At 40.5% G+C, this 25,073-nt stretch overlaps 2 protein-coding genes across 7 annotated transcripts in view; one reads left to right on the top strand and one right to left on the bottom strand.

Moving 5' to 3' along the window:
• Positions 1-598: 598 nt before the first annotated feature.
• ZCRB1 (zinc finger CCHC-type and RNA binding motif containing 1) lies at positions 599-8,571 on the bottom strand. Of its 2 annotated transcripts, none has more exons than XM_063133992.1 (8): positions 8,208-8,571; positions 6,280-6,369; positions 5,432-5,460; positions 2,876-2,987; positions 2,684-2,791; positions 2,101-2,213; positions 1,924-1,999; positions 599-745 (listed from the first exon to the last, which is right to left on the bottom strand). In XM_063133992.1, the coding sequence occupies exons 2-8, from the start codon at positions 6,361-6,363 to the stop codon at positions 617-619; spliced, it is 651 nt and encodes a 216-aa protein (XP_062990062.1). In that variant the 5' UTR covers positions 6,364-6,369; positions 8,208-8,571; the 3' UTR covers positions 599-616. The 2 variants fall into 2 exon arrangements, with proteins under 2 accessions (XP_062990062.1, XP_062990061.1); XM_063133991.1 differs by lacking the exon at positions 8,208-8,571 and adding an exon at positions 7,023-7,526.
• Positions 8,557-25,073, top strand: part of PPHLN1 (periphilin 1) — a 49,392-nt gene continuing 32,875 nt past the window's right edge. For 2 of the 5 annotated variants that reach the window (XM_063133987.1, XM_063133985.1), the window contains exons 1-6: positions 8,687-8,824; positions 10,526-10,562; positions 12,209-12,294; positions 15,760-15,816; positions 22,434-22,607; positions 23,469-23,527. In XM_063133987.1, the coding sequence (XP_062990057.1) occupies position 10,562; positions 12,209-12,294; positions 15,760-15,816; positions 22,434-22,607; positions 23,469-23,527 (377 nt within the window). In that variant the 5' untranslated portion in view covers positions 8,687-8,824; positions 10,526-10,561. Of the gene's footprint in view, positions 8,575-8,686; positions 8,825-10,525; positions 10,563-12,208; positions 12,295-15,192; positions 15,229-15,759; positions 15,817-22,433; positions 22,608-23,468; positions 23,528-25,073 lie in introns of those variants that run through there. The other 3 variants (XM_063133989.1, XM_063133986.1, XM_063133988.1) reach the window with 3 other exon arrangements.

Genomic DNA, 25,073 nt, shown 5'->3' with positions numbered 1-25,073 from the left:
GGTAGTCAGAGTGCCTGCTGCCTTTACACCACCACAAAACTGCTATTAGCCACAAAGTACGAAGAGAAGATCGTCACAGTATGGGGCAAACAGCCATTTCATGAATGTGTGGGAGGATTACTTGCCTCGGCCTGACTACCATAACCTTGATCCAAATGGCTTCCCCCACATAACTGCTTTTATTAAAGAAAAAGACACCGAGACATTTGATCACAAATATCATTTGCAGCTTGGCCCTCAGATTTTACACATCTCCTCCAAAGCACAACGCAGAACTAACTTACAATACAGATCTTCCGCATACCATGGTATCAGAGTAAAAGTAGAACATAAGCTAGGTCAAGCATTTTTTAATCTTCTGGCTAAAAAAAAAAACTCTTCAGTGCTCCTAAACAACTTTCAAATAGAAATAAAAACATGTTTATTGAACCACAGTTAAGGATAAAATGGAAACAAAGTTGCCCATGATTTTAAAGGTTACAAGAATCATGAAAATATGGTACTATTAGCCATAAACAGTGACTTACAATGCTATAAATATTTGGTCTTTTCAAATTTCTATTTACAGTGGCATAGAACACAAGTCTTTATTTTATAAATTTACATAATATATAAATCAATCACTAAGTTCTTCCTCATCACTAAAATATGCGCTTTTTTTGATCCGGGGTCGCCTTGAATCAAATGTTGAGGACTCGCCTGCTACCTGTGTTGACTTCTGCTGCTCTTCTTCAATTTTGGCTTGCTGCAAGACAATCGTATAAAACAACATCACTGAAGACACAGAGCTACATGAAGCTATGATGTCTTGCGGTATAACTTTTTTTGTCAGGTCAGTCGTTTGCTTGGTCCTAGATTGCTATGATTGCACTGTGCCTGTGTGTCTTGCCTGCAACATTGCGCTTTTACCTTCCTGAGTGAATCTGCCTTTCGGATGGATGAAAAAACAACAACCCTACATCAAGTGTTGAAAGAAAGAGTGCTTACAACTCAATGCTGTAGTCATCCCTTACTTTCTTTTTTATAGCCCCCTAAATTAAGTCAAGGAATGTGGAGCTTCTTTTCTATGAAGAGGCATTGACCCATGCGGGGAAAAAATCAATCAAGGGCCAGATCCTACAGGTTGTTCTGGCCCCCAATGGATTCTTTTACTCAATCCCTCATTCACACACAACCTCACACCCCATGTCGGCCAACCACACCCCCATGTGCCTTGTTCCCACTGTCCCCACACTTGCCATCTCTTCTCCTCCAGGCAAGCTAGCTTACTTTCTTATAGTGGTTACAGCTGCAATAGGGAAAGTGGCATTGACAAAAGCAGCAGCAATGGCTCTTTGACTGGAGTAAGACAGTCAGCTTTTTTTATACCCCACAATGCAATGCATTGGTCGTCCCATTTTTTTGTACCCTACAACGCAGTGTGTTGGGTGTAAACGTTGGCAGCTGCCCAATCGGAGCAAAGCAGCCAGTCACATCCCTTCCAGCCTCGAAGTGGCTATAGCAGTGGAGCCAAATCACTAATTTATTTAGTCAAGCAATAAAGGGAAAGATGTCATCTCATTGTGATGCATATGTAATAGAATCATAACTTTGAAGTAATCCATCAAAAGGGAAAGATGCATCTACTCAACATTGGCCCCAACCCATGATTCAAACCCAATAATCATGTTTTGCACAATCACAGTAGCTTAAACGTCATGATGAACTGTGGCACCCACGGGCCTCTGCCATCTTGGACCAGGATCAATTCAGCCATCCAGCTGAAAATGGCTCCCTACCATTGGATTACAGAATAGCAACAACAAATATGCTAAACAGAAGGAAGCTGAACAATCCTTTAATGCGATTCTGGATCCCTCCAGCTTTGCTTTAAACGGAAAGGAACATGAACATTTGTTAGAAGCAAAATAAGTATTTTAGTACCTGGAAAGCTATAGCTTGACTGAGGCTGTCAAGAGCAGGATCTTCTCCCTCATCTTCACTTTCTTCTTCTTCTTCACTGAACAGCATAAAAAGAAGGAGGGGGGAAACCCACGTGTGTTTTATTGCTGTTGTCACTTTCTAAAAAAGTAGGATGCGGAACCTGCTTCATACACTTACATTTCTTCTTCTGGCTCAATTACTTTCTTCCTTTTCTTCTTTTCTTTCTTTTTGGGTGGCTCACGCTCTCCTAGCATATTCTTAGGACATGCATAGCTTAAATGTCCTGTTTCCTTAAGGGAAAAATATTAATGAACAGAATTCATGAAAAAACACAATCGCTTGGAGAATCAACATAGACATAAAATATTAAGCCAACTACACTAATAACGAGGTTACTAATTTTCCTTCACAAATCCCCACAGTTAAACAGTGGATCTGTACCTTTGAAGGGACGATGCAGAATTTGTAAATACTAAAAAAGAAGAAGTTTGAACTGAAAGATGTGACAAAGCAGAAAGAAGCTGCAGTCTTTCTGACAGATGCAGTATAACAAACAGAATTAATTTTAGGTGTAGTGTCAAAGACACTTTAGCAAACAGACTTTCCAAAATTATATTAATTGCTGCAAAATAATTCTGACAATTATCTATCAGCTTACTAGTTGGTAACCCAAGAGCTTACTTTTGTGCTGGACCAGGTTAAGCATAAGAGCAATACCAAAAATAGATATTCCCGCTAGTGACATTATAAACGTACTCACTCCACATTCGTAGCATTTTGATTTGTCATAATAGTTTCGCCTGCGGATAAATTCAGCAGCTCTTCCATTGTCAATAGCAATACTTGCTTTTATCACTCTTCCAAAAAGCTAAACAAAAGAGGGAAAATCCAAACAGAATCATAGCATTCTGAGTGTCATGAAAACGTCTCACAATAATGTATTGTCACTTACCTGTTTATTGTTAAGTGCCCGAGAACAGTTCTGTGCGGATTCTTTATCCAAGAACAAAATAAATGCAACCCCTTTACTCCTTCGCGTGTCTTTGTCTTTCATAATTGTAACTCTAAAAGGCAACCAAATTACTGATATAAACAAATAATAGTAGGTTATCTTTACGTATCATTCATTTTTTAATATTCTGTAGTTTTAAACTTTCATACTGTATTTTATCACGTTGTATTTTATGGTTTTAATTGTAGTGGACTGCCTAGAGAGCTTCAGCTATTGGGCAATATAGTAACGTAATAAATATAGAAATGATAAACCAGTGCTTTTTAGAATTATTTGGGTTTTGACCGTATAGTATTAGAATATGAAGTTCACTGACAAAAGGAAAGGTAAAGTTTCATATATTATTAAAGCACAGAGGTATGCCTAAGTCAGCATTTAATTCAGATCTCCTGTATCGGGTTCATTCAAAATATGCACAATGAGAAAATCCAAAGAAGCCAACAACAAATAGGGGAGGGGGAAGAGACCCTCAATAGGGTGTTTTCAGAGAGTCTACTGATTAAACCTTAAGAAATAGTCATTACTGAGAGTTATGACATGTGAAAGCAGTTTCTGAAAAGCAAGATACTAGCAGGCTATAATGGGTCTGGACCATTTCAACTGAGATATGACACTTCTGCATTTCCATGCAAAATAGCTGACTCAGAACTGTGATTGCTGATGTTTCTCTAACAGGACAAAAACATGCTATCAGATAGTCATGTGCTGTTATTAGCTCACAATAAAAATGTGATCTTCCAGTATTGTATCATTAAAACAAAATAAAAAGCCCACATTGCCATTAAGAAATAACTGTGCCACCTTATAAAATGTGAATGCCGTATTCTTCTATTTTGTCCACCTACGTCTGCCTGCCAGACCCCAAGCCATTTAATAATACTTAATCCTTAACATTTGAATCACACTTTCCAGTGTTGAAAGCTCCCTGCTCAGATAACAGTTCAGGGCTGGAACGAAGATCTTCTGGACTTCCAGAAGCCAATGGTCAGGAATGCTAAGAGTTGAAGTCCAAACCATCTGGAAATATACTTTCTGTCCACCTCTGTCCTAGTTGACAGTCAGCCAGTTCAGTGTGTCTTGCACTTGGTGTTGGAGAAATGAGAGAGGACTGGAATTCTGTTGGAGTAACAACCACCCAGCAGTACAAACATGTTCCTGCCTGGTAAGGCCTGTGAGCATTTCCCATCTGACTGGGCAGCTTCTTCCCCTACTCTACCCCTTTCGCCACAGAAAAAATAGGTCTCATCTTCAATAAGGTAAGAAACATTTTTCAGTGCTTAGGAGGGGAAGTGTTTCCCTGTGAGGCAAATCCAAGAGGGAAAGCTGCTGAATGGTTCAGGCCTGCTTCCTTCTGAGCCTTGTCTTGTTTGCTTGTGAGTAGACATGCTGCTCATGCTTCCTTCTGAATAGAAATGCAGTTAGAAAGTTCTGCTGAGTGATTCAGTCTTCCTTCCTTCTGAGCTTTGCTCTCCATACTTCTGAGCAGACATGCAGAGGCTCAGTGCAGAATTCAACAGTGAAAGTGGGATAGCATAGGAGCCAGTCATTCTGACCAGATTACACTTCTCCTGCATCACTTACACTGGCTGCCCATTTGTTCCCAATCACAATTTAAGGTATATATATAAAATGCTTAGGTATATTTCCGTACAGGCTTCAGCTGATACAGGTTTCTAAGCAACAGTAAGAACGTGTAACGTCAGCTTATACAGGTTGCTAAGCCCCTCGCCCAACTCCTCCGGGCTTTCCAAGGTAATCCTACCCCTCTTTCTGCCTCTTTGCTCCCCCCGCCCCCGAAGGGGGCAGCGCCATGGTCCGGAGCATGAGCAAGGCACAGCTGGGGCCCTTGGTGGCCGGGTGGGAGGCCGCTCGGCTGCTGCGAGCCAAGGCCCGGGCCTAATCTCATGCGAGCTGGGCTGACAGGAACCCCAGGGAGAGGGGGACACCTGCTCCCCCTCCTCCCGATTTCCCTGCCCCCCAGGTCTGCCAGACGGCACTGTATCAGCGGCCTCCAAGCAGCTCGCACCCCCGCGATGATATTTAATTAATAAACTTTAACATATGCTACAATAGGGTATATTACGCCAGGTACAGCTAGTTAACCTTTAAATCCATAATAATTTTGGTCCTGGCTCTCTGAAGGACCACCTGAACTCACATGTACCTTTCTAAGCCTTAAGCTGGGCAATTGAGTCCCTGCTCTCTGACTAATTTATTTGGGTTATTGATTTATGCACTGCTGATTTTCTGTGAGCTTATATTTAATGCAATTTGCGTGTGATCTTATGTTGCTTTATTGACTATTTTAAGATAATTTGGAAAGATTATCTAGAGGTTTAAATAGTAAAATCAACTGTTTCACATGCATCATCTAGTGGTAATCCTTACAAGGCAAGTTATGGGAATGTGGTGGAATCCTGGATATGTCAATGACAAGATGTTAACTATTACAGACCATAATCAAAAGTATGCAACATATGTCACATCTATACTCACTTAACCACTTTGCCATATTTGGAAAAAATCTGGAAAGATATAAAAAGAGATTTTAGTTGTTAGGGTCAGAAAAAAATGCAAAAGGGTATTTTTCAAAAGTTAAAAAATACACAATGGCTGTGTTTGGACAACACAACAGTCAACAGTGGGGTAATAATCAATTCAACAGTTGTTTAACTAATGGGTACTCCCCACACAACATGATAATAATCAACCATGGTTTGGATTAGGATCAGCACTGAGTTGACTATTAGTCCACACTGAGTTGACTCAATCATCCCTCACCCTCTCTCCCCCCTTCAGTCCTCCTGCTAGTATCCCATCAGCCATTGCTGCTGAAAATCTATCCTTCTGGCTGGACTGGAGCGGCAGCCCCCTGCTTTGACCGCTCTTGCCTTTCAACTCTGTGGCTGAAGAAGTAACCAATGGTGGCCAAGGAAAAAGCAACTGCGCTGTCCAAACAACATGATAACCAGCAATGATTTAAAAAGCCAACTCTATACAGTGGCTGAGTTCGGACGACACGCTAATCAATGGTTGTTTCTCATTCTGTTCCTATTAGCCACACACCACCACCCCAGTTGATTAGCGTGTCATCCGAACTCAGCCAGTGTTGATTATTTGTGTTGCTTATTTTAGCCAAATAACCAACCATTGGTTAAAAAACTCCCTCCACACAACACGATAAACCATGGTGGGTTAAATAACCAACCGTCAACTATTTAAATCACCGTTGGTTATCATGTTGTCTGTACCCAGTCCATATGATGTAACATCCCACAGTTATGTGTATGAGAAAACAGGTAACACTCAATATTAATATTTAATTTCAAAGTGCACTTCCTTACCCTATATAAGTCATTGTTTGTCAGTGAGAAGGGCAAATTGGACACGTAAACTGTGCTTTTGCTTGGTGCTAGCCCTCCACTCATTGTTTTCTAGAGACCAATAAAAAAAAATTAAAAAATTAGTTATCTGTCACCCAAAAATAGCCCCAACTTTAGTTAATGAACTGAGAGTTTGATAAATGATAGACATGTAGTAACATTTCAGATAGCAAAGGCTTTGATTTATTTCAGCTATATTTACAGGTTAATGTACAGGCTCAACAATGTTGAGTGATGAAGTCAGAAGAGGCATTCATCCAATCTGGGCACAACTCCAGCTGAGACTCCTTTCCCCAGCAAGCCAACTTAATCCTATTAGAAGCTGCTGCAATCAGGAGCAGAAAGGTGCCTCCAAATCAGCTCCTTGCTGCAGAGTTATTACTCCCCAATAAAGAAAGATTAAGCTATTTGGGGCTTTTTAATTTTAAAAAGGAGCAAGTAAGGGGTAGATATGATAGAGATTTATCATGCATGATGTAGAAAAGGCGGATTAAGTTAAATTTGTCTCCCTCTCACATAGTGCTAGAACACAGGGTCACCCAACAAAACTTAATGGCAGGAGACTAAAAACAGACAAAAGGGAATACATCTTCACACAGAACATAGTTAATTTGCTACCACTAGATGTGGTAATGGCCAGCAACGTAGATTATTTTAAAAGAGGATTAAACAAATTCATGAAGGGTAAGGATATCAATAGCTACTATTAATGATGGCTATATGCTACCTCCAGTATCAGAGGCAGCACACTTTTGTATATCAGTTGCTGGTGACCAACAGCAGAAGAGGACTATTGCTCTTATGTGTTGTTTATGGAATTCCTAGACATCTGGTTGGCCACTGTGGAAACAGGATGCTGGACTACATAGATCTTTGATCTGTTCCAGCTGGGCTCTTACGTTCTTAAATATACTGGATGCTGCTATATTGGAGAAAGATCAAACAGTCACTTTCTCATTCTATGCAACATATACTCTTCTGATAATAAAGACTGAGTGATACCTCTGGCAAGCATGCATAAATGAACAACACAAGAGCTTGCTAGGCTATGGAGGACAGAGTATAGGGGTCACTCCCCTTCCCATTTCTTTTTATTCAGCTTGTTCTTGGAAATGAGTATACTTGGAAGTCAGAGAAGCTAATATCCGAGTGAAAAATGGGGCTTGGAAACAGAGAGGCTGGGTTGGAGTTGGGCTGAATTTTTAACAATGGCAATTCAAAGCCACAAACAGCGAGTTTTTTTGGGGGTGTGTGTGTAAAACAGGTGCCATATAAATAAATAATAATAATAATAATTTTGATATGTACTTTTGTCAATTTTAAATCTATAGTTTAAAATCTGAATCCTAGCAATGGCAGCAAAAGGCAGTCTTCATTCAACTCTGCTCTAAGTAGTAGACATAAATTGCATGGTACATCTAACAAAGCTTTCACAATGTAATTTCAGCCTAAGTAGCACGTACTTCCTCAGAATTAAGTCACACCAATTTAAATAGGAAATACTCCCAGAGAAACATGCACATCATGACAACCTCTGGACCACCCCTAGCTCTTCTAGGTTACATGCTGTACAGAGTAAACGCACTCGAAAGAAGTTTAAATATAGGAAAATTTGTCCACGAAAAATAGTGAAGAGCCCAGAACAAACTGGAATCCAAGGTGGTAATTCCGCTGCAATGTCAGTCCTACTCAGAGTAGACCTGCATTGCAATGAATGGGAGTTTACGTTAGACTAACACTGGACACAACCCTTAGAATGCCACCCTTACGCTACTTATCTGGGAGCTCAAGCTTACTCCTCAGTAGGACCAGGCTGTTTGGGGGGTTGGGAATGCTTTGGGGAATCCAAGCGAAACAGGAACTGAGGCACGGAGCGAGGCCTTACTAACCGCAGCCGAGAGCAGCCGCTCAGTGGGGCCCAAACGACACCATCGCGCTGACTCCTTTCAGTTGACGCCCACCACCCTCGACAGCTTGACTGCAAGACGCCTCCGCCTGACGCCTTTCTGATGACGTAAGCACAAGGCCCGCTACTGGGAAGGTAAACGAAAAGCGGACATAACAGACTCCAAGGGCTGTTGAAGAACAATTACACCTCATTTCCGGCTTCCATTTGAACGCCGCCGTATGCGGGGCAGTTGGTCTAAGTCCTACATTTCCATGACGCTCTATCTTCTTATTTCTTTGCCGTGGTTAATTATCACGTTGCAAGCCAACCGGAGATGTTGACATAGCACAGTTCGTGAAGTCTCTATGGTAAGGTCTTGGGGTGGGGGGTGAAGGGAAAAGGAAATACCGCGCAGTGCATTTCCGGTGACGATAGCGAACGCGCCGGAAGTGGTTTGTTTCGCGTAGCCGTGTGGCAGTGGCTTTGATTTGCGGCGGGTGAGTTCGTTGGGAGGCGGCCCTGTGGCGCGCTCCGTTTCCCTCGGCGGCTTCTGTCAGAGGCCGGACGACGCTCGGTGTCCTGCCTGACTCTGGTCGCGTCTTCTCGGCTCCTATATGGGTGGGTTTTTTTGACGCGCATTCGGGTTTCGTCTGGCCGACGACCAGGCAGGATTAGAGCTTGTTGAAGCGGTGAGCTGGGTTAAGCTTGCAGCCTCCATCCTGTGCTCGTCTACTCGGAAGCAAGCCCCGCTGAAGAAAGTGGAGTTTCCCTCTCACGTTATTGTGCGCAGGACATTTGTCAACCCGTCCAAGCTGTATTTTTAAAGGTGCAATCTTATGCATGTTTCGGCAGAAAAAAAAGATTCCCAACTCCCAGCATTCTCTAGCCAGCTAAGCTGGGAGTTATTATTATTATTATTATTATTATTATTATTATTATTATTTATTTATATAGCACCATCAATGTACATGGTGCTGTACAGAGTAAAACAGTAAAGAGTTGTAGGCCTATGTTGGCTGGGGCATGCTGGGGGTTGTAGGCCTCCCCGCTTTCTATCTTAACATGCATAGTATTGTACCCTTAGCTGTTTTGGGATATAGCTGAGGGAGGGCTGTAGAAGTCGGAGCAGCCTGTACTGAACCAAAACCACGGAGGAGGCTTGGAAACCTCGCCAGGTGGTGTGGCTACCTTAGTTTTCAAGAGCTGTGTTGAGTGTTAATATAGTGTTGTGGCTAACATAGTCTTCAAAGCCTTCCCCCCCATTGTCCTTTCATTACTGTTGCTTTGACCAAAAACAAAAAGCTGAATATACATCTAATAAACGTTGAGCCAGTTGTTCCCTGCTACCATTCCCATTCATACGTTCTTATGCTGATCAGACATGTAGACGTGGGGGGTGGGGAATCACAACTTGTATGCCTTGCTCCTACCTCTCTATGATTATGTTTTCGCTTTTAAATAAACTTGTAAAAATTTAAATATTGCAAGGAGTTGTCATAAAATTTCATAGAGGGAGAAATGATAGGCAGGGCAAGGACAGGGGAGCTCTTTCTCTTACCTTTTTCCTCCTTTCCCTAACCCATGTTTCCTCACCCCATATAAGTAAGGAAATTCACATGCAGATCAGGAGTGAAGGATAAATCAGATCCACATGGGTATGTAATCTATCTGCCATGGGTAGCTTTGAATGGCATTCATATCCAGAATGGGTACAGAAAAGCACAGCCAAGTAGCCATCCCAAGGCAGTTTCAATAGATTGCAACAGTCATTGAATTATTGGGAGAGGGAGTAGGGTGGCCTTCAGTGAGTTCTACAAGGCCTCTTCCTTGATCCCAAATCATCCCCAACACACTTAGTAGTCTTCTAAAATAGCTGCTAAGGGAACTGGTTCCCTTTGTTCTTCCCAGTAACATGAGCACTGGATTGCAACTACAAGATAAGCATCTGATTTGTCCCTTCTTCCTGATCCAGCAAGTGATGCACATAGGAAAATCTATTTCCATTTATATGTTTGGATTGGGGCACCTGAGTTCACAGGAACAACTGCTGCAGCATCTCTGCCTGAATTCAGAAGTGTGGTTGAACTAGAAAGCCTGTGGTGGGTTTTCCCAACATCTGCTCTGTAGAGCCAATTCCAGGGACAGCCTCCACTTCTGGCTGGAGAAGATGCAAGTGGTGGAGGTGGGACGAAAGAGCGCCTTGCACAAGCATCCTTTTGTTCACACACTTCTTTGGATCCAACCCAATATATTAGGTTTTGAAGCTTCAGTCTTTAATGGAGAAGAGTATTTTCTAACATAATTTTCCTTAATCCATAGGAACTAACTGATTTGGATTGTTGAAGCAAGCACAAAAGTAAGTTGCATTTGGAAATGCTATCTTCATATTGAAACTAGAATTAGTGTGGTAAAAGCAAATGAGGCTCTTTAAATTGGTTGTTCTATTTTTAAATTCTGGTATTCTGTAATTTGGAACATAATTTTTTCAAGTGTTTACTTTTGTGAGGAAAAGTTTCCATTTTATAGATTCATTAGTTAGAATGAATAGATGCCAATAGCAAATGCAATAAGAGGTAAACTTGGCAGTTTTAAAGTTGTAATTAATGTTTTTCAGATGATTATTCCTAGCAGGTATGTGAGAGAATATGTATGTCATTGAAATACATACATGCCTTGGTGTGAAATGGAACTAATAAGTAGTGACCCTTAATTAACCCATCATGGGTTATCATGACATTTGAACCCAATCAATGGGTTAAACAACCTATAGGCTATGGGAGATGAGGGGAAGACAGCGAAACATGCTTCCCCCCCCCCCCCCCCCCGCAGTCCTTCTGCTTTTACTCATCAGCCATGATTGGGTCCTTTGTAAGTTGCTGAGTGTGATGTTCAAGCCTGGAGTGCTATTCAAATCAGCAGTTAATTTAAAAGCAAACCATGGGTTAACCGCTGTCTGGGGTTGGATGTCATGCTCAGCAACCTATGAAAGAGCCTATCAATGTGTGTGTGTTGTTTTCAATGTAGGTGATTGTTAAGTGTACCTAGGTAATTTAACTCGTGCCTAGCTCTGAGCAAGATTGGACTTTTAATATGCTTTCTAGTTTTTGGCATTCTGTGGCTAAAGGCTAAGTGGATTCTTTGATGGTTGATTTGAATTAAAAGGAAATCTTAAGGTTGGGGGAAATATAACCAAAAATATCTGTAAATTGCATCTGACAAGTGGGCAGCTTGTGAAAACTACATGCATGTACGGAAAGTTCTGCTGAGAGTTTGCTTCATATAAGTATAGATAAGTTAACGTTCCTCAAATGCACGTTGAAATTTGCCACTGTGCAAATGAATCTGAGAGTGAACCTAATAATGCTGGGGATGTTTGAGGGATGTTTGTAATGTCAGAACTCCATCCAAGATTTCTGGGAAATTCTGAACTTGGGAAAGTAAAGGAGGGCTAGGCTACAAGTGGTTGGGACACCCTTGATTTGGTCTCTGGGAAAGTGACAACCCTAGCACTTGTGGAGCAGGAAATTTCTTCATCACTTACCCTAAAAGGGAAGAGGAAGGAAATTATAAGTTGAAGAGGCTTTGTATTTTGAATTCTTCAAAGATCTTGAAGTCTATATTTCTTACAATGCAAAGATTCTTTAAATGTGAAAAGCAGAAGCTGAGAAGGAAAACAATTTTTCAGATTTTTTTTTTCATCCGGTCTGCCTGGTTAGTAGTAGGTTTTCTGGAAAATTTTTAATTTGAATCCAGAAAATTCAGCTAATTTGCATTGGGTCATTTGCTTTGAAAAATTTCAGTTTGCATTGGACAATCACTAGAGAGTGAACTAATTTAGCATGTCTACTAAATACAAGTAAAATAGATAACAAAGATAAAAAGACACACTTGTGGTGCATTGTTCCAATGTACCACAAATATATATCAGAGTCAAAACTTATTCAGAATCTTTCCTTCTTGCTGCCAAATATCAACTACAGCTAAACAAACTTTTATCTTTAGTGGCATATAGAAGAGATGAAATGTGGTCTGATGAGCGATATGGGTATGAAAGACTTCCACGAGAACGGCTTCCTCCACGTCCTGATGTAAGTAGCTTTTTCTTAATATGCATTATGAATTTTCAGTTGTAAGTTGTCTTTACCATTTTCATTTCTCAAATATTGTGTTATTTTGTTATTACATATTTCAATTTAAGGTACCAATCTTGCAAAGACATGAGGTGGTCAAACCTTTCAGGTTGTAAAGAGTGCGCATATGAAATAGGGCTAGGAATCTTGACAGTGATTCTATGTAAATTATGTTCCATATATTTGGAAATTCAGTAGACTTGGGTTCTAAGGAAAGGAGGGACTAATTAGGTGAGGTACCTTTTATTGGAATATCCTGGTTCACTACGATACATTTTGGTAGATGTCAAAGTAGGCAGAAGTAGTTTGTTCTCTGGACAAAGTGCTAAAATGTTGTTTAGATTTTGTAAAATTACAGGATCATTTCTAATATGCTCATTCTCAGATTTTTGTCTTGGGCTGTGTGAGGCATTTAAATAGTAATAAAGGTGCCACCTAATAGAACCATAGGGTGCAATCCTATTGGAGTGCCCTTGATACTCATAAACCTCTGAACGTACAAGTTTCTGAAGCAGAGCAGGAAGCACACAGTGCCTCCCATTCTGCGGTTTATCTGGACAGGTGTTTTTGCCTGTCTAGTTGAGGCACTGGGGATGGGGAGAGAAGGAGACTGTGGATACAGCATACGCTGTCCTGTTCTCTCCCCTCTTCACCCACCAAAAGGTGTGAATAAGAAGCTCATGCTTGAGACAATAAAAGGTAGCTTCTTACATCTTTTATTTCTTGAGTGTAGCATGGCTCCTTAATCTGCATATCTTTAGTACAGAGGTTAAGCATAAAGTAATCTCACCTTTCTTTTTGTGATCAAAGTTTGTCATATTGGACTGAATTGTTCAGAGGGTTGATCCTTTCTTTTCAAAAAGCATGTTAAAAATCAAATTTGCATCCCAGTCCTCTGAATGTCTATCTGAAGTAAATTCCACTGTCTGCGTTCCACATAATGCTAACCCATGTTTGTGTTAAACATGGTTTGTTGCTTTAGCCATTAATTGTTTTGCAGAAGAGCAAAAAACTGTGTCTTGTTTTCAATATTTCTAGTTTATTTCTCTTGTCCATTTTGCCAACCTTCAGAGCAGTTTCATTTTTAGGTTGCTGTTGCTGGGCACCTCTATAGCAGGACAGACAGCAGTGCAAACAAGCCAGAAATAAGCCACGGTTCTGAGTTCAGGACTCACAACAAGGCATGGTTTAAACAAGGGGTGGGCAGAAAGTTCCCCAGATGTTTTGGACTTCAACTCCCAACATTCCTGGCCATAGGTCTTCATAAGCCAACAACAAACAAAGATTCTATTTATGGTTTATAACTTGTTAACAAACTACGGTTTGTGTGTGTGGATTGGTTCAGACACAAAAACAAGCCATTTGTCAACAAAACACATGTTGGCTTAGCGTTTTGTGTGAATTAGACCTCTGAGTTGAGTGGGTATGAATTCTAAGTAAGTATTCTCAGGCTGTAGTCCTATGTAAAAATGAAGAGGATTTTTTTTCTGTTCTATCTTGAATACACCATCCTAGCATAGCTGTGGAATATTTATTTACAAAAACATAAACAGAACTCTATTTCTATGTTAGTGTTCTCTGGATCCTTAAATGTAAAATCATTATAGAAACTAAGAGAATGCAATATTTAGAAAGAGTAGATGCAAGGATTAGGTGAAAAATAGAATACAGTTGAATCTTTAATTTCAAAATGTTCAAATGCAAGTCTTGACATACAGAATTTGTGGGCTAATATTAGATGCTCTGCCATTTTGACACAACATCAATTCTTGCTTTTGGCCTTCTTCACCTGCTTCCCTACTTTTGTCATAGTGATCCAGTTCACACATCATGGTAGCAATTCATGGGTTGTTTAACCTTGGAATTGTGAGAATGTGCAAAGCCTTTAAGCCATGTGGTCGTTTTTTTCTGCTTTTAATTAACAACCCAGGAACCATGGGCAATTGTTATGTTAACTCTGGGTTGTTTAACAATCACCCAGAGTTCTGGGTTCAGACCTCACGAAACAACCCAGAAGCAGGGTGTCCTTGGGTTGTTAATTGAAAGTGGAAATTCTGAGCATGCAGGAGGCAGTGTGCTCATCATTTCATTCAGCCCCTGTAATTCCTGGGTTAAATGATCTCCACCATAATGTGTGAAAGCATCAAAAAAGATAATGTCAGATTTGGCCTTTAGGATAAAAAATTGTTTGCCCTTATTTGGACTTTAATAATATGCCAAAACAGTCCTTTCTCTGGGAGGGGGAAAAAAAAAGGTTCTCCTATAAAATGGTGCCTGTTAAGGCAAATCCAAGCCATTTCCAATCACAATTCAAAATGCTGGTGTGTACCTCTAAAACCCAACATGGAGTACTTGTTACCATATTAACCTGTCCATCCACTGAAATCATCTTTAGTTGTTATTCAAATGTCTTTGCCATTTGAAATGATAATTCTCACCTTTAGTGTCCTCTCTTTGGAACTCCATCACCAGGGTGACTTGCTTTGACACCTACATTTTTTAGTGCCAGACAAAGACCTAATTTTTCAAGACCCTTTAGTCTTTTAGGGTACAATTCTATGCATGTTTAGACAGAAAAAAGTCTGTTTATGCTGGCTGGGGAATGCTGGGAGGTATAGCAGTTTTCTTTCTCTAAACATACATAGGATTGCACCATGAATTGTTTACATGCTACTTGAGTTTGTGGCTCTGTCATTGTTTTTATTGATTGATTTATGACATTGTAGAGTTCTCATCCGAGGAACTCCGTTATTGAAGATGCAGTATTTTTCAAAATAAATACATTCCTTTAACTTGAGCCTTTGTGCTATGAGGTAGGATTTTTAAAAAAAACTTTCCAAATTATTTTATTTACAGGTTATGCCGTATGCATTTGGCAGCATAAAATTCCAGGTATTAGCATTTGCTACCAAGGTTGCCATTCTTTTCTTTATTTAGATTGGTTTTGGGTAAACATTATGGACCTGTCTCTTTTGCACACAGTTTTCAGGCAATCACAGACTGTGTTGTTTGTACTGGAGACTACATTTGGGTACTCTTCTTTGCCAGGCACATCACCTTGGGATATCTTTGTTCTAGGTTTCCTATGCAACTGTCCAATTATTTGTGTGTCTGTTGCTTGTTCTGAAGTGAGCAGCACTTAAAGACCCACGACTGAACCAGCTGTTCCTAGCTTAATTCACACCCCTCTCCATATACCCAGGGAGAATGTGTATGCTTAAAAATCCTGCAGTGAGAATAGTCCCTTGAAATCTTGAAGGGCACAGACTGCCGTATCAGCAATGTTTTGAAATATGTGTAAGGACAAGAGCTTGAAGAAAAGCAAATGAAAAGGAGCAGTGGTCAAAGTACAAACTTAGGGTGTGTGCTCACTTCAGAGTAAAAGTTTAGCTTGTTTGTGATATTTCTTAATTCTTTTTGCAGGAGTCAGAAAGTGTTCTCCATTTTCAACATGCTGGATATTGGATGAATTGGAACAGGGTATATATAGTCAGCCAGTCAGCTGTTGTTTTAGTAGTCAATCAGCAATAGGATGCAATAAAAGGGAATTTACTAATACAGTTACCATCTGATTAACGGTTGGCTAATGCATTTATGATAATAATAGTTTAAACATTTTTCAGGTAATGGTCAGTGCATTTTGGTTTATCTTGAAATAATTATTGTGTGATTTGATTTAGATGCTCTGAACGGGTTTATGTTTTTAATACAAGGTATAATTATAATTATCACCAAGTTAAACTTCATATAAGATCAGATCCCAATAGAAGTTGCAAAATTTTGCATGTGTTCAAGTTTAGATAGGTAATGGAAGTATGTGCTGGTTGTTTCAAAAATGTCACCTTCTTGTAGATTGTTATCCCATCAAATGTTCCCAAACTGTGAGCAATATGGCCCAACGATTCTTCCTCACTCTGTATTATAAATTCACATTAATTCCTTATCCCTTCAATTACCCTGCACCATAAACTAAGGAAACTTTTATTTTTGTACACCCTTAGTACAGTAACAAGGTGTTAGGCTTCAGCCATGGAATGAACAGACACAGATAATTATTTTGAAGGTAAAACAAATAGTTATTTTATTAAAGCCTTTTTTTAACTTGCATCAGGACACATCCAGATTTAAGTGCAGGCACCTGGGTTGGCTGAAGCAGACTTCCCACCCCTTTTCTCCCCATAGCAGCTGTTCCAGCCCCCTGAAAATGCTACACAGTGGTCCGGTTCACACAATCAGCAGGCAGTAAACAGGCCATGGTGGCTTGTTAACTACGCTGCATGTGCCAGTCACATGCCAGGGGACTTGCATAATTGTCCTTGGTGGCACAGCTTGTTGTGTTCTGTGAACCCACCTAGGGTGGCTTGTTGCCATGGGTAACAAGCCCCCCAGAACAAGTAACTGTGGCTTGTTAACTGCCTGCCGATGGTGTGAACCTGGTTAGATGATCAGGGGGTCCTTCTGAATGGGATAGGTGCAGTGCCTGGAGAAGGGGGAATCCCTGAAAAATCAGGTGAAGGCACCTTCCATGAGCAGAGCTCCATTTATGGAGGGCACGTCTGACTGATTTTCAGGGTCCCAAAATCTAATATACAATTAGATGTTAATACTTTTCAATAGTTACTTTACATCACTTTATAACTTTTAAGGTCAATTCACTAAATAAAATGCACTTACTCTTTCCCTAACTCCACTCCAGTAAGCTCTCCTAGAATGACACAGATGATAACACTTGAAGTTCTCTTTCTAGTCAGGATTTCATTAGAACAGCTTTCCCAAACCTGTTGTCCTCCAGATGTGTTGAGCTGCACCTCACATTATTTAATGGCCTTTGCAGTCCAATACGTCTGGAGGTCATCAGGTTGGGGTAGGCTGCGCAAGAGGGATACAACGTTGGACATAGACTCTCAGTTGTCACTCATGATGGACTCAGCTTCTTGAGGCTGATGTTCTTGCTCTGGCAGGCTTTCCCTTAATGTTTTTCTTCTGATCAGGGGCTTGTGGACCAGGTTACAGCCTCTCTGAAGTCTTCCTGCTTCCTGAGGCCAACTGCCTTCTGCTGTCATTCTGCCCAGATGTTATCCTGGATAGCTGCCATGGAGTATTTCTCTCCTGGCTAGCTCTCATAGCTTCTGCCTTTTAGTGATCTCAGCTTGTCTTCTGCCTCATCCTAGGCTCTTCTTTGTGTTCTGTCTTGAGAAACTACCAGACCACACTAGTCCCCTGGACAGTGGTTTGTCAGCCCCCCTCTGACCAAAGACTTACATTAGCTCGATAGCTGCTAGTTCATTGGCCTTTATCTATGGGCATGAGAGTCAATAAAATATTCATAAATAGCATATCAAAACTTGACCTTTTTAATCTTGCTGTCTAATATATAAGCTGACAGGTCTGACTGGGAACCACTAAGGACTATAACAGCTTCTTTGTAGTAACTGACAGCTACAGGCTGTCCACAGTATACTTAGTACACAAAGTAGAGGTTAGACTTCAGCTAGAGCTGGACTTCTCATTTTTCACTGTTACTATTGTTTGCAAGTTGGTATTGCCTTTCACAACATGCTCTTATTTTATGTTAATAATACATTTTAACAATATCTTACCTCAGACTTCAATTATCCATAGCTATGAGCAGAGTACTTTGTCATTGATGATATAAAGAGTTAGGGTTAGGCATATCCAGTGAGATTTATTTTTTTTGGTGTGTGCATTGAACAGCCTTGTTCCAAGGCCTATCACAGTGGATACCAATCTTTAATATCAGTAAAGAGTAATTAGTTGTTCTATATGTTTTAATTTCTACTTCCACGTCTTCTTGTAATCAGGAAGATGTAATGCTAATTTTAAAAGATTTTTTTTAAAAAATCACAGCACAAATTTACAATGCATGCAATCAATATGTTTTAGGATTCTGGTTTGAGAAATTTTGCACTACTTTGTCGGGTGGGTGGGAAATAATTCAAAGTTTATATCTTCCAAAAATATTCTACGTTTGAGAAATAATGAAAATCTTTATCAAACAAGTCAGGAATAATATGTTTCAACCGGTTGACATCATTAAATAAGAACGGACAGTTCTTGAATTTTAAAGATGATTAGCAAGCTTTATTTAAATTGCCTTTTGAAAATTAGTGAAAATAAAATGTAATGGAAGAAAAACTCAGAATTGCCCCTCTCCACACCCAGTTAATTCAGTCTTTTCCTGATTCATTTGGTGAGTTCACACATCACACAAATCCACCCTAAAAATAAGCCATGCTGGATGGGTGGCTTATCCGTTACTCCTGACACACGATTGCCCGTTCGGTGATTTACTGTGTCTTGTTTCTCCCTCAGTTCCTCTTCGGCCTCCTGGTTCCTGTTGGCTGAAATTCTCATTTCCCCATTTCCTACACCAGCACCATTTCTGCAATTTGTCCTCTGGGTTGCTGGCTCTTGAAGGAGACCCCACCCCCACCCCTGCATCAGGTTGCCAAAGAGCTTTATGTTTCTGAGTCTTAATGAACACAGGGAAGTCTTTGAAAGACCGCCTGCCCACTATTGAGCCTAGCATAGCCATCTCCTTTGCTTTTCAATGCCCTTGTCAATTTCATCCTCCACTTCCCTGCTTCCCAAGTGAAATTACTCCCTGCCCTCCTGCATCTGATCACAACTAGGAAATAATTTTCTGAGCACTTAAGAATGCAGGAACCTGTTAACATTTTTTTTCAGGCTCTTGCCCAAGTGCCTGTCCATTGTTTAGCCAAGCATACCCTATCCCCCTCTTGTCATGTCCTTCTCAATTTCATCCTCCACTTCAATGCTTCTCTTGCTAGCAAACACCTTTGATTTTAAAGACTGCTTCACATTCTACTGAAGTAATAACACCTGAAATCTCCTCTCTTGCAGCTGCATTCATGCCCCTTCAATGCTTGTCACTTCCCTCTACTGGTCTCCATTGCTTGCTGACAGAACCTTTTAATTTCAGTCTTTCCTGCAAGTCATTTACAAATATGTGCGAGAACGTAAACCACCCAGAGAGCTTCGGCTGTGAGGCGGTATATAAATGTAATAAAAGAAATGTATATGAAGGTTACAGAGGAGTGAGCTGGGTCGCGAAATATACGTAAATTTCAAGGCAGAACAGGGACTGGGTAGGTAACTGTATGCAAATTTCAAGGCAAAACCACTAAAGCACAGTAGCTATTTTGCTTTAGCACAGTTATTGTGCTTAAGCATAATACTTACTGTGCATTAGTCGATTTGTGCAAATCTCAGCTAAAGTTAAATTTGCCCCAATTCCCCTAAAGGTGGCGACTTCCTGCAGGTGCAAAAAACCAACAACATTAAATTTGCGCAAATCTTTCTGAACCAGGAGGAAAGGTATCACTGTTTATTGAGGCAACGAAGTGGAGGAGTAAATTGACTAGGGTCATTTCAAGATGTGATAGAGAGAGGATATCATTAGCAAGATCATGAGGAGCAGCCAGCCGGGCTTTTTGCCAGGTGGCTCTCTCGCCGTTTTAAACAACCCATTCTGAAGAGGCAATGGCTGGGTTCACACGATCATAGGGGGAAAACTATGCACTATGGGTCGTTTCTCTCTGCCTGCTGCTTACATGCCCGGCATTTGCTTAATTACACACACTGCAGGTTGCCATATTATCCAGTCTCAGCATGCAGCATGGTGGTGGTGGTGGGTAACTTCTAACTCACCCCATATCCCCTATTACAAGCCAGGGGTTGTGCAGTGGATTAGAAGCTACTCCTGGCAGGCTGTACACCACGATCGAATGACATGGCTACCTGCGATGTGGCATGGATAATTAAGCAATGGTGGCCAGGGGTGCAGAAAACAACCCATACTACATGGTTTCCCCTGCTGATCATGTGAATCCAGCCTCTGCCAGGTTCAGACGTCATGACAAGTCACTCTGAGAATAAGCCAATCTAAACAACTTGTTACAAGCCATGGGTTCTCAGGGTGTCTTATTTGTGAAAAACAATCCATGATGGAAGAGTTGTGCTGGGTTCAGATATCCTACTAACACCTGGTTCCGATGATCACTGCAACCCACCATGGTTTATTAGTCGCTGCCACATTGACGCTCTATGCGCCTCCACTGCGGTTTCTTATTTGTGAATGCACTGAAAGTGGGTTGTTGGGGTGTTTTTGGGTTGTGGGTGGCTTGTCACATAATGAGAAGCTATAGTGCACCTCAGCCACACCCTGAATATTCAAAATGGCCGCTGCCGCGACAAGAAGCCCTGCAGGGAAATTCACCCACGGTAGCTTTTTGTTATGTGCAAACCTAAGTCACCCTGCAACCACCCGTGCTGACAGTCCATTGTGGCTTAGTGTGACAGGTAGACCAGGTAATTGTGTAGTTTTAGTAGCTAGGTTGGCTAAGTATCTCACCCTTAGTATTTATGAGCAGACAATTAAAAAAATGTTCCAAAACAATTTACACATAATGGTAAAAAGTTCATAAAATGATAGAATAAACTGGGTTGCATTGACATAAATACCCTTTATCCTTGAGGTCCCCTGGTATTTGTTTTTTTTTTAAGAGACCTGGTTCACACGTAACAGTAGCAAATTGTGTTTTAATTAATTGGTTTAATTATTGAGTTCGCTTTTAAGGGCCTTTACATGGTGATCTCAATGTGGTATGGAATTAAGCTAATTTTGAACTCAATTGACCTAGTTCGCACATGATGACAACCCATGGGTTGTGTGCTGTAATTAGTTGTTTCATTTTGGGTTGTTTAACCCACGAGCAACCTGAAGACCTACTTCACATGGTCACCATGGCTTAAACAAGTTACAGTGGCTTGTTTATGCTGTGGCATGTACCGGGCATCTTTTGCCTAATTACCCACCCGGGCTTAGCTTGTCATGTTGTCTAAACAGGCAACATGACCAGCTGTTCCTGGGTGGGTGGCATGGTTTATTTGAGTGGGAAACAACCAACCGATAACGCATCAAAAGGTCGTGATTTATTTGAATGTTTCCCTCCCTCATACAAGCCAAGCTGCTCCAGTTCAGACAAAATGACAAGCTGTGGCCATGTGGGTAATTAGGCAAATGATGTTCAGCACACGTCACAGTTTGAACAAGCCACCATGCTGTGCTTAAGTTGTGGTGACCGTGAGAACCAGGTCAGAACTGGGTTCACATCACAAAGTAACCTACGATCAGGCTGATTGGAGGTTGCATATTCAAATGGGAAGTGGCTCATGCGCACGCAGCATGTGACCCAAAAAATCATAGGTTAATTAACTAATTCATGATTTGCCACCATTATGTGTGAACATGTCCAGAGTATGTTTGTTCTGCCTGTTTTTTGGGGGGACGTGTGGGGGTCTTGGGGAGATGTTTTGGCTGTCTGTGTTTCTCTGAGCATCACCAGTTTGCCTTTTGTGAAATGGGTATTTTATTGTGATTATGGGGGCAAATATGTGATTTGGCATTTGGGCTCAGATCCCACCTCTGCCTTGTACTCAGTTTCTTGGACTTATTACTTGTCCTTGAGCCTCATCAATTGCTTTCTTGAAATGAGTGTTGGAGCAGAAGATTGTGGGTTCAAAAGCATGGTTTTATGCTTTGAAACTGAGAACCCACTTCTGCCTTGTAACTTAGGTTCTTGGGCAAGTTGTTTTTCTTTTAGCCTCACCAGTTTGCCTTCTGGAAATTGGTATGGTGTGACTAGCCACATCAACCATGATAGCCATTTTGTGAGAATGCCCATGACAACACTCAAAATTCCTAATGTGCCCACTGGCTAAAAAAGATTGAGGACCCCTGCTTTATCTAGTTCAATTGTTTATCTAATTCTTTTTTAAAAACCTCTATATGATGATCTTAATGCATCATGGAATTAACTCATTCGCATTGATGACAATTCATGGGTTGTTGGGACCTCCTGCCCACTTGCTGCTTTGCATCTGATTTAGAAAATAACCCAGGCACTCGCTGTTCCTGGGTTGTTTGGCATGATTGCCTTTAATTTTTTGACTGGTTGTATTAAAAAGGCAATGCCTATTAGTTGTTTAGGCTTTAATTATTTCATAATAGATTTCTGTAAAATTGGGTAATTGCATATAATTAATTTTTTTAGGATGACTACCATCGAGTAGTGAGCTTCGCTCCCAAGAAACCACCACTTCCAGAGAGACCTGGGGAAGGAGCCTACAGTAGATATGAATATAGTCATGCTCATGTTGGCTATAGAGACTATGGAGAAGGTCGCGGTTTTGCCCATGAAAGAAGAAATGAACCACCACATAGAATTGTAAGTTTAATTTTTCCCCCTAATGGGTGCATTGCTAGAAGCTAAATGCTCCAAACGGGCTTTGTGTATTTCTATCTTTACACTCTTAAATATTTATTTATTTATTTATTGCATTTATATACCGCTCCCATAGCCAGGGCTCTCTGGGCGGTTTACAGAAATTCTAAAATTGAGGTAAAAACAAGTATACAAAATTTAAAACTCTAAAACACAGAACATACACACATAAAGCATTAAAAAACGATTAAAAACTAAACATGTGGGTAATTAGGAGACAAATCCTGATATTTGTCTCGTATACCATAACTTGCCATGTAATCCTTGTAATAAAGTAACTATGATACCAACATAACACACACATAACCTTTAATGGTGCATAAATCGTCTTCAAACTTGAATAACCTCTTTTGTGTTCATTTCAGCAATGAATTTTTACAGTTCCAGTGTACTATATTTGATGGCTGCCTATTACTGCTGCAGTAATATTGTCTTTTAGACAGATGAAACTGTATCCCTGATAATACATGCTGATCTCTTGGTGCAAAAACTTAGCAAATCATCCTCTAATCTTTTGATTTAATGTTTGATCAGTGCATTTTTTTCATTCCCTCTTTAAAATATTTGTTTTGATTTTGTGGTATTTAGTAACTTGAGTGTATGTAGAAGACACAATATTGGGTTATATGCTCGGGGCAGGGGGTATGCCACAAATATTAAACGTATTGTCAGGGAAATTGAAACACATGTGATGAAGTTAACTGTGTTTAAAGTATAGTTAAAAAGTAACAGTCTTTTATTTTTCAAATTTGGATTTTACATTGTATTGAATTTTAATCTTCAGGCGTTGTTTTTCTTTTATAGGATGATCCAGAATATAGATGGTCAAGAGAAGACCATCCTAGTCGTCAGCCTGATTATAGGTATTGTTTGATTTTTAAACTTAATTGTATACACTTCTGAAATCTCTAGAACCAGTTGTTTGTATATATTTAAAATCAATTTGTGCATAGCAAGTTGAATGTTAGCTTTACAAAAAAAAAGTATTCTTGAAGCTTTGCTTTAAAGGTTGGCAATGTCCTTGCACTTCAGCATTGATACTCCCTATCATTCCATCTACAGTTGAAGGTTTGACTTATAAACTCCAAAAAGGTATTTGTCCCTAAATACCTTGAATTCTGTGTGTATGGACTTGCTTGGAATCTAGCTATGGGACGAGTGGGTTGGAGAGGCTCTTTAGTTGTATTTTTCTGCAAGGGTAGTCAGGCTAGCTCTCCACTTCTCATAATTCTTCCCTCTCCCACGTGTGTGGTGTGATATGGCCTAATCTCTCCCTACCTATTACCTCCTATCCATCCCCATCCCCCAAATCATCAGGAGCTGGGAACTGCAGATACATGCTGCTCTCATTCTGCCAGGAAAATGCCAGCTTAGAACCAAACATGCCAGCTAAGGCTAAGAACAAGAAAAAATGAGTTCTCAGGGATGTCCAAAGGAAGAGGAAGAAAATGGTAGACCTGCTGCTCAGTAAGGATGAGAAAACGTTGGTGAAGCATTTATCAAAGTTTCTTTTTATATTTTGATCAGAAGACTGATAAAATGCAGTTTAAATTATAGTGCCATTATTAGGTAGATTCACAGTGCACACTTGTGATTCCTTGCCAAATTTCCTCATCAAATGAAGGCCGTTTCATTTGGGGGCGCTGCAGGGCTTTGTCCTGGACGTTATATTCTTCAGTAACTTTTATCAGAGATTTAGATGAAGGAGTGGACAGAATCATTACCTGATTTGCAGGTGACACAAAACTGGGGGTGATAGTTGTGAAACTGGTGTCAGAAAACGTCCACCATCTGGTGTGTGTCCTCTTCACTCTGTTGTGCACAGCCCCAGATCCTTTAAGCTTGCAAGGCGCTTTGCCTTTACACCATCTTTTAGAGGATTGTGTTGAGGAAGAGGAAATTAATCTCAGAGAGAGCACAACCTCCAAGGTCAATACATTTCTAACAGTAAAGGGTCGGGTAGATTATAAATTTAAATGCTAATAGTGATGGTAAAATTATATTCTCATGAAACTACTTGGCTAGTTTGCCTGTCATAGAGGCCAGGCCTATTGATTACTGTTAGCCTGAATGTCTGTTCGCTCATGAACAGAAGAAAAGTTGTGTAACAATATTACTTGGAGTAAATGGGCTGCATTGTTTCATAATTAACTTGACATTTAGATTGATGTGTCTATTATTGATCTGCTGGCTGAGACATGATGCTAATCTATGTGTGATATTGACAGGTCCTGTGTGATCTATGTTGAGAACTTCCAACATAATACTTTGTTGTAGCCTTTTGTTGGAGTTTAGCACTGAGGTATACTTTTAATTTTATGTGGATGATCCCAGGTTCAGTCTTTGGCATCTCCACAGTAGGGTTGGGACAGAGTCCTGCCTGAAACCCTGGAAAGCTGCTGCCAGACA

This window comes from Elgaria multicarinata, chromosome 9 (genome assembly GCF_023053635.1).
Source record: "Elgaria multicarinata webbii isolate HBS135686 ecotype San Diego chromosome 9, rElgMul1.1.pri, whole genome shotgun sequence".
Taxonomy (NCBI): domain Eukaryota; kingdom Metazoa; phylum Chordata; class Lepidosauria; order Squamata; family Anguidae; genus Elgaria; species Elgaria multicarinata.
The sequence above is the reverse complement of the archived record's forward strand: the minus strand, read 5'-3'. Positions and strand labels throughout refer to the sequence as shown.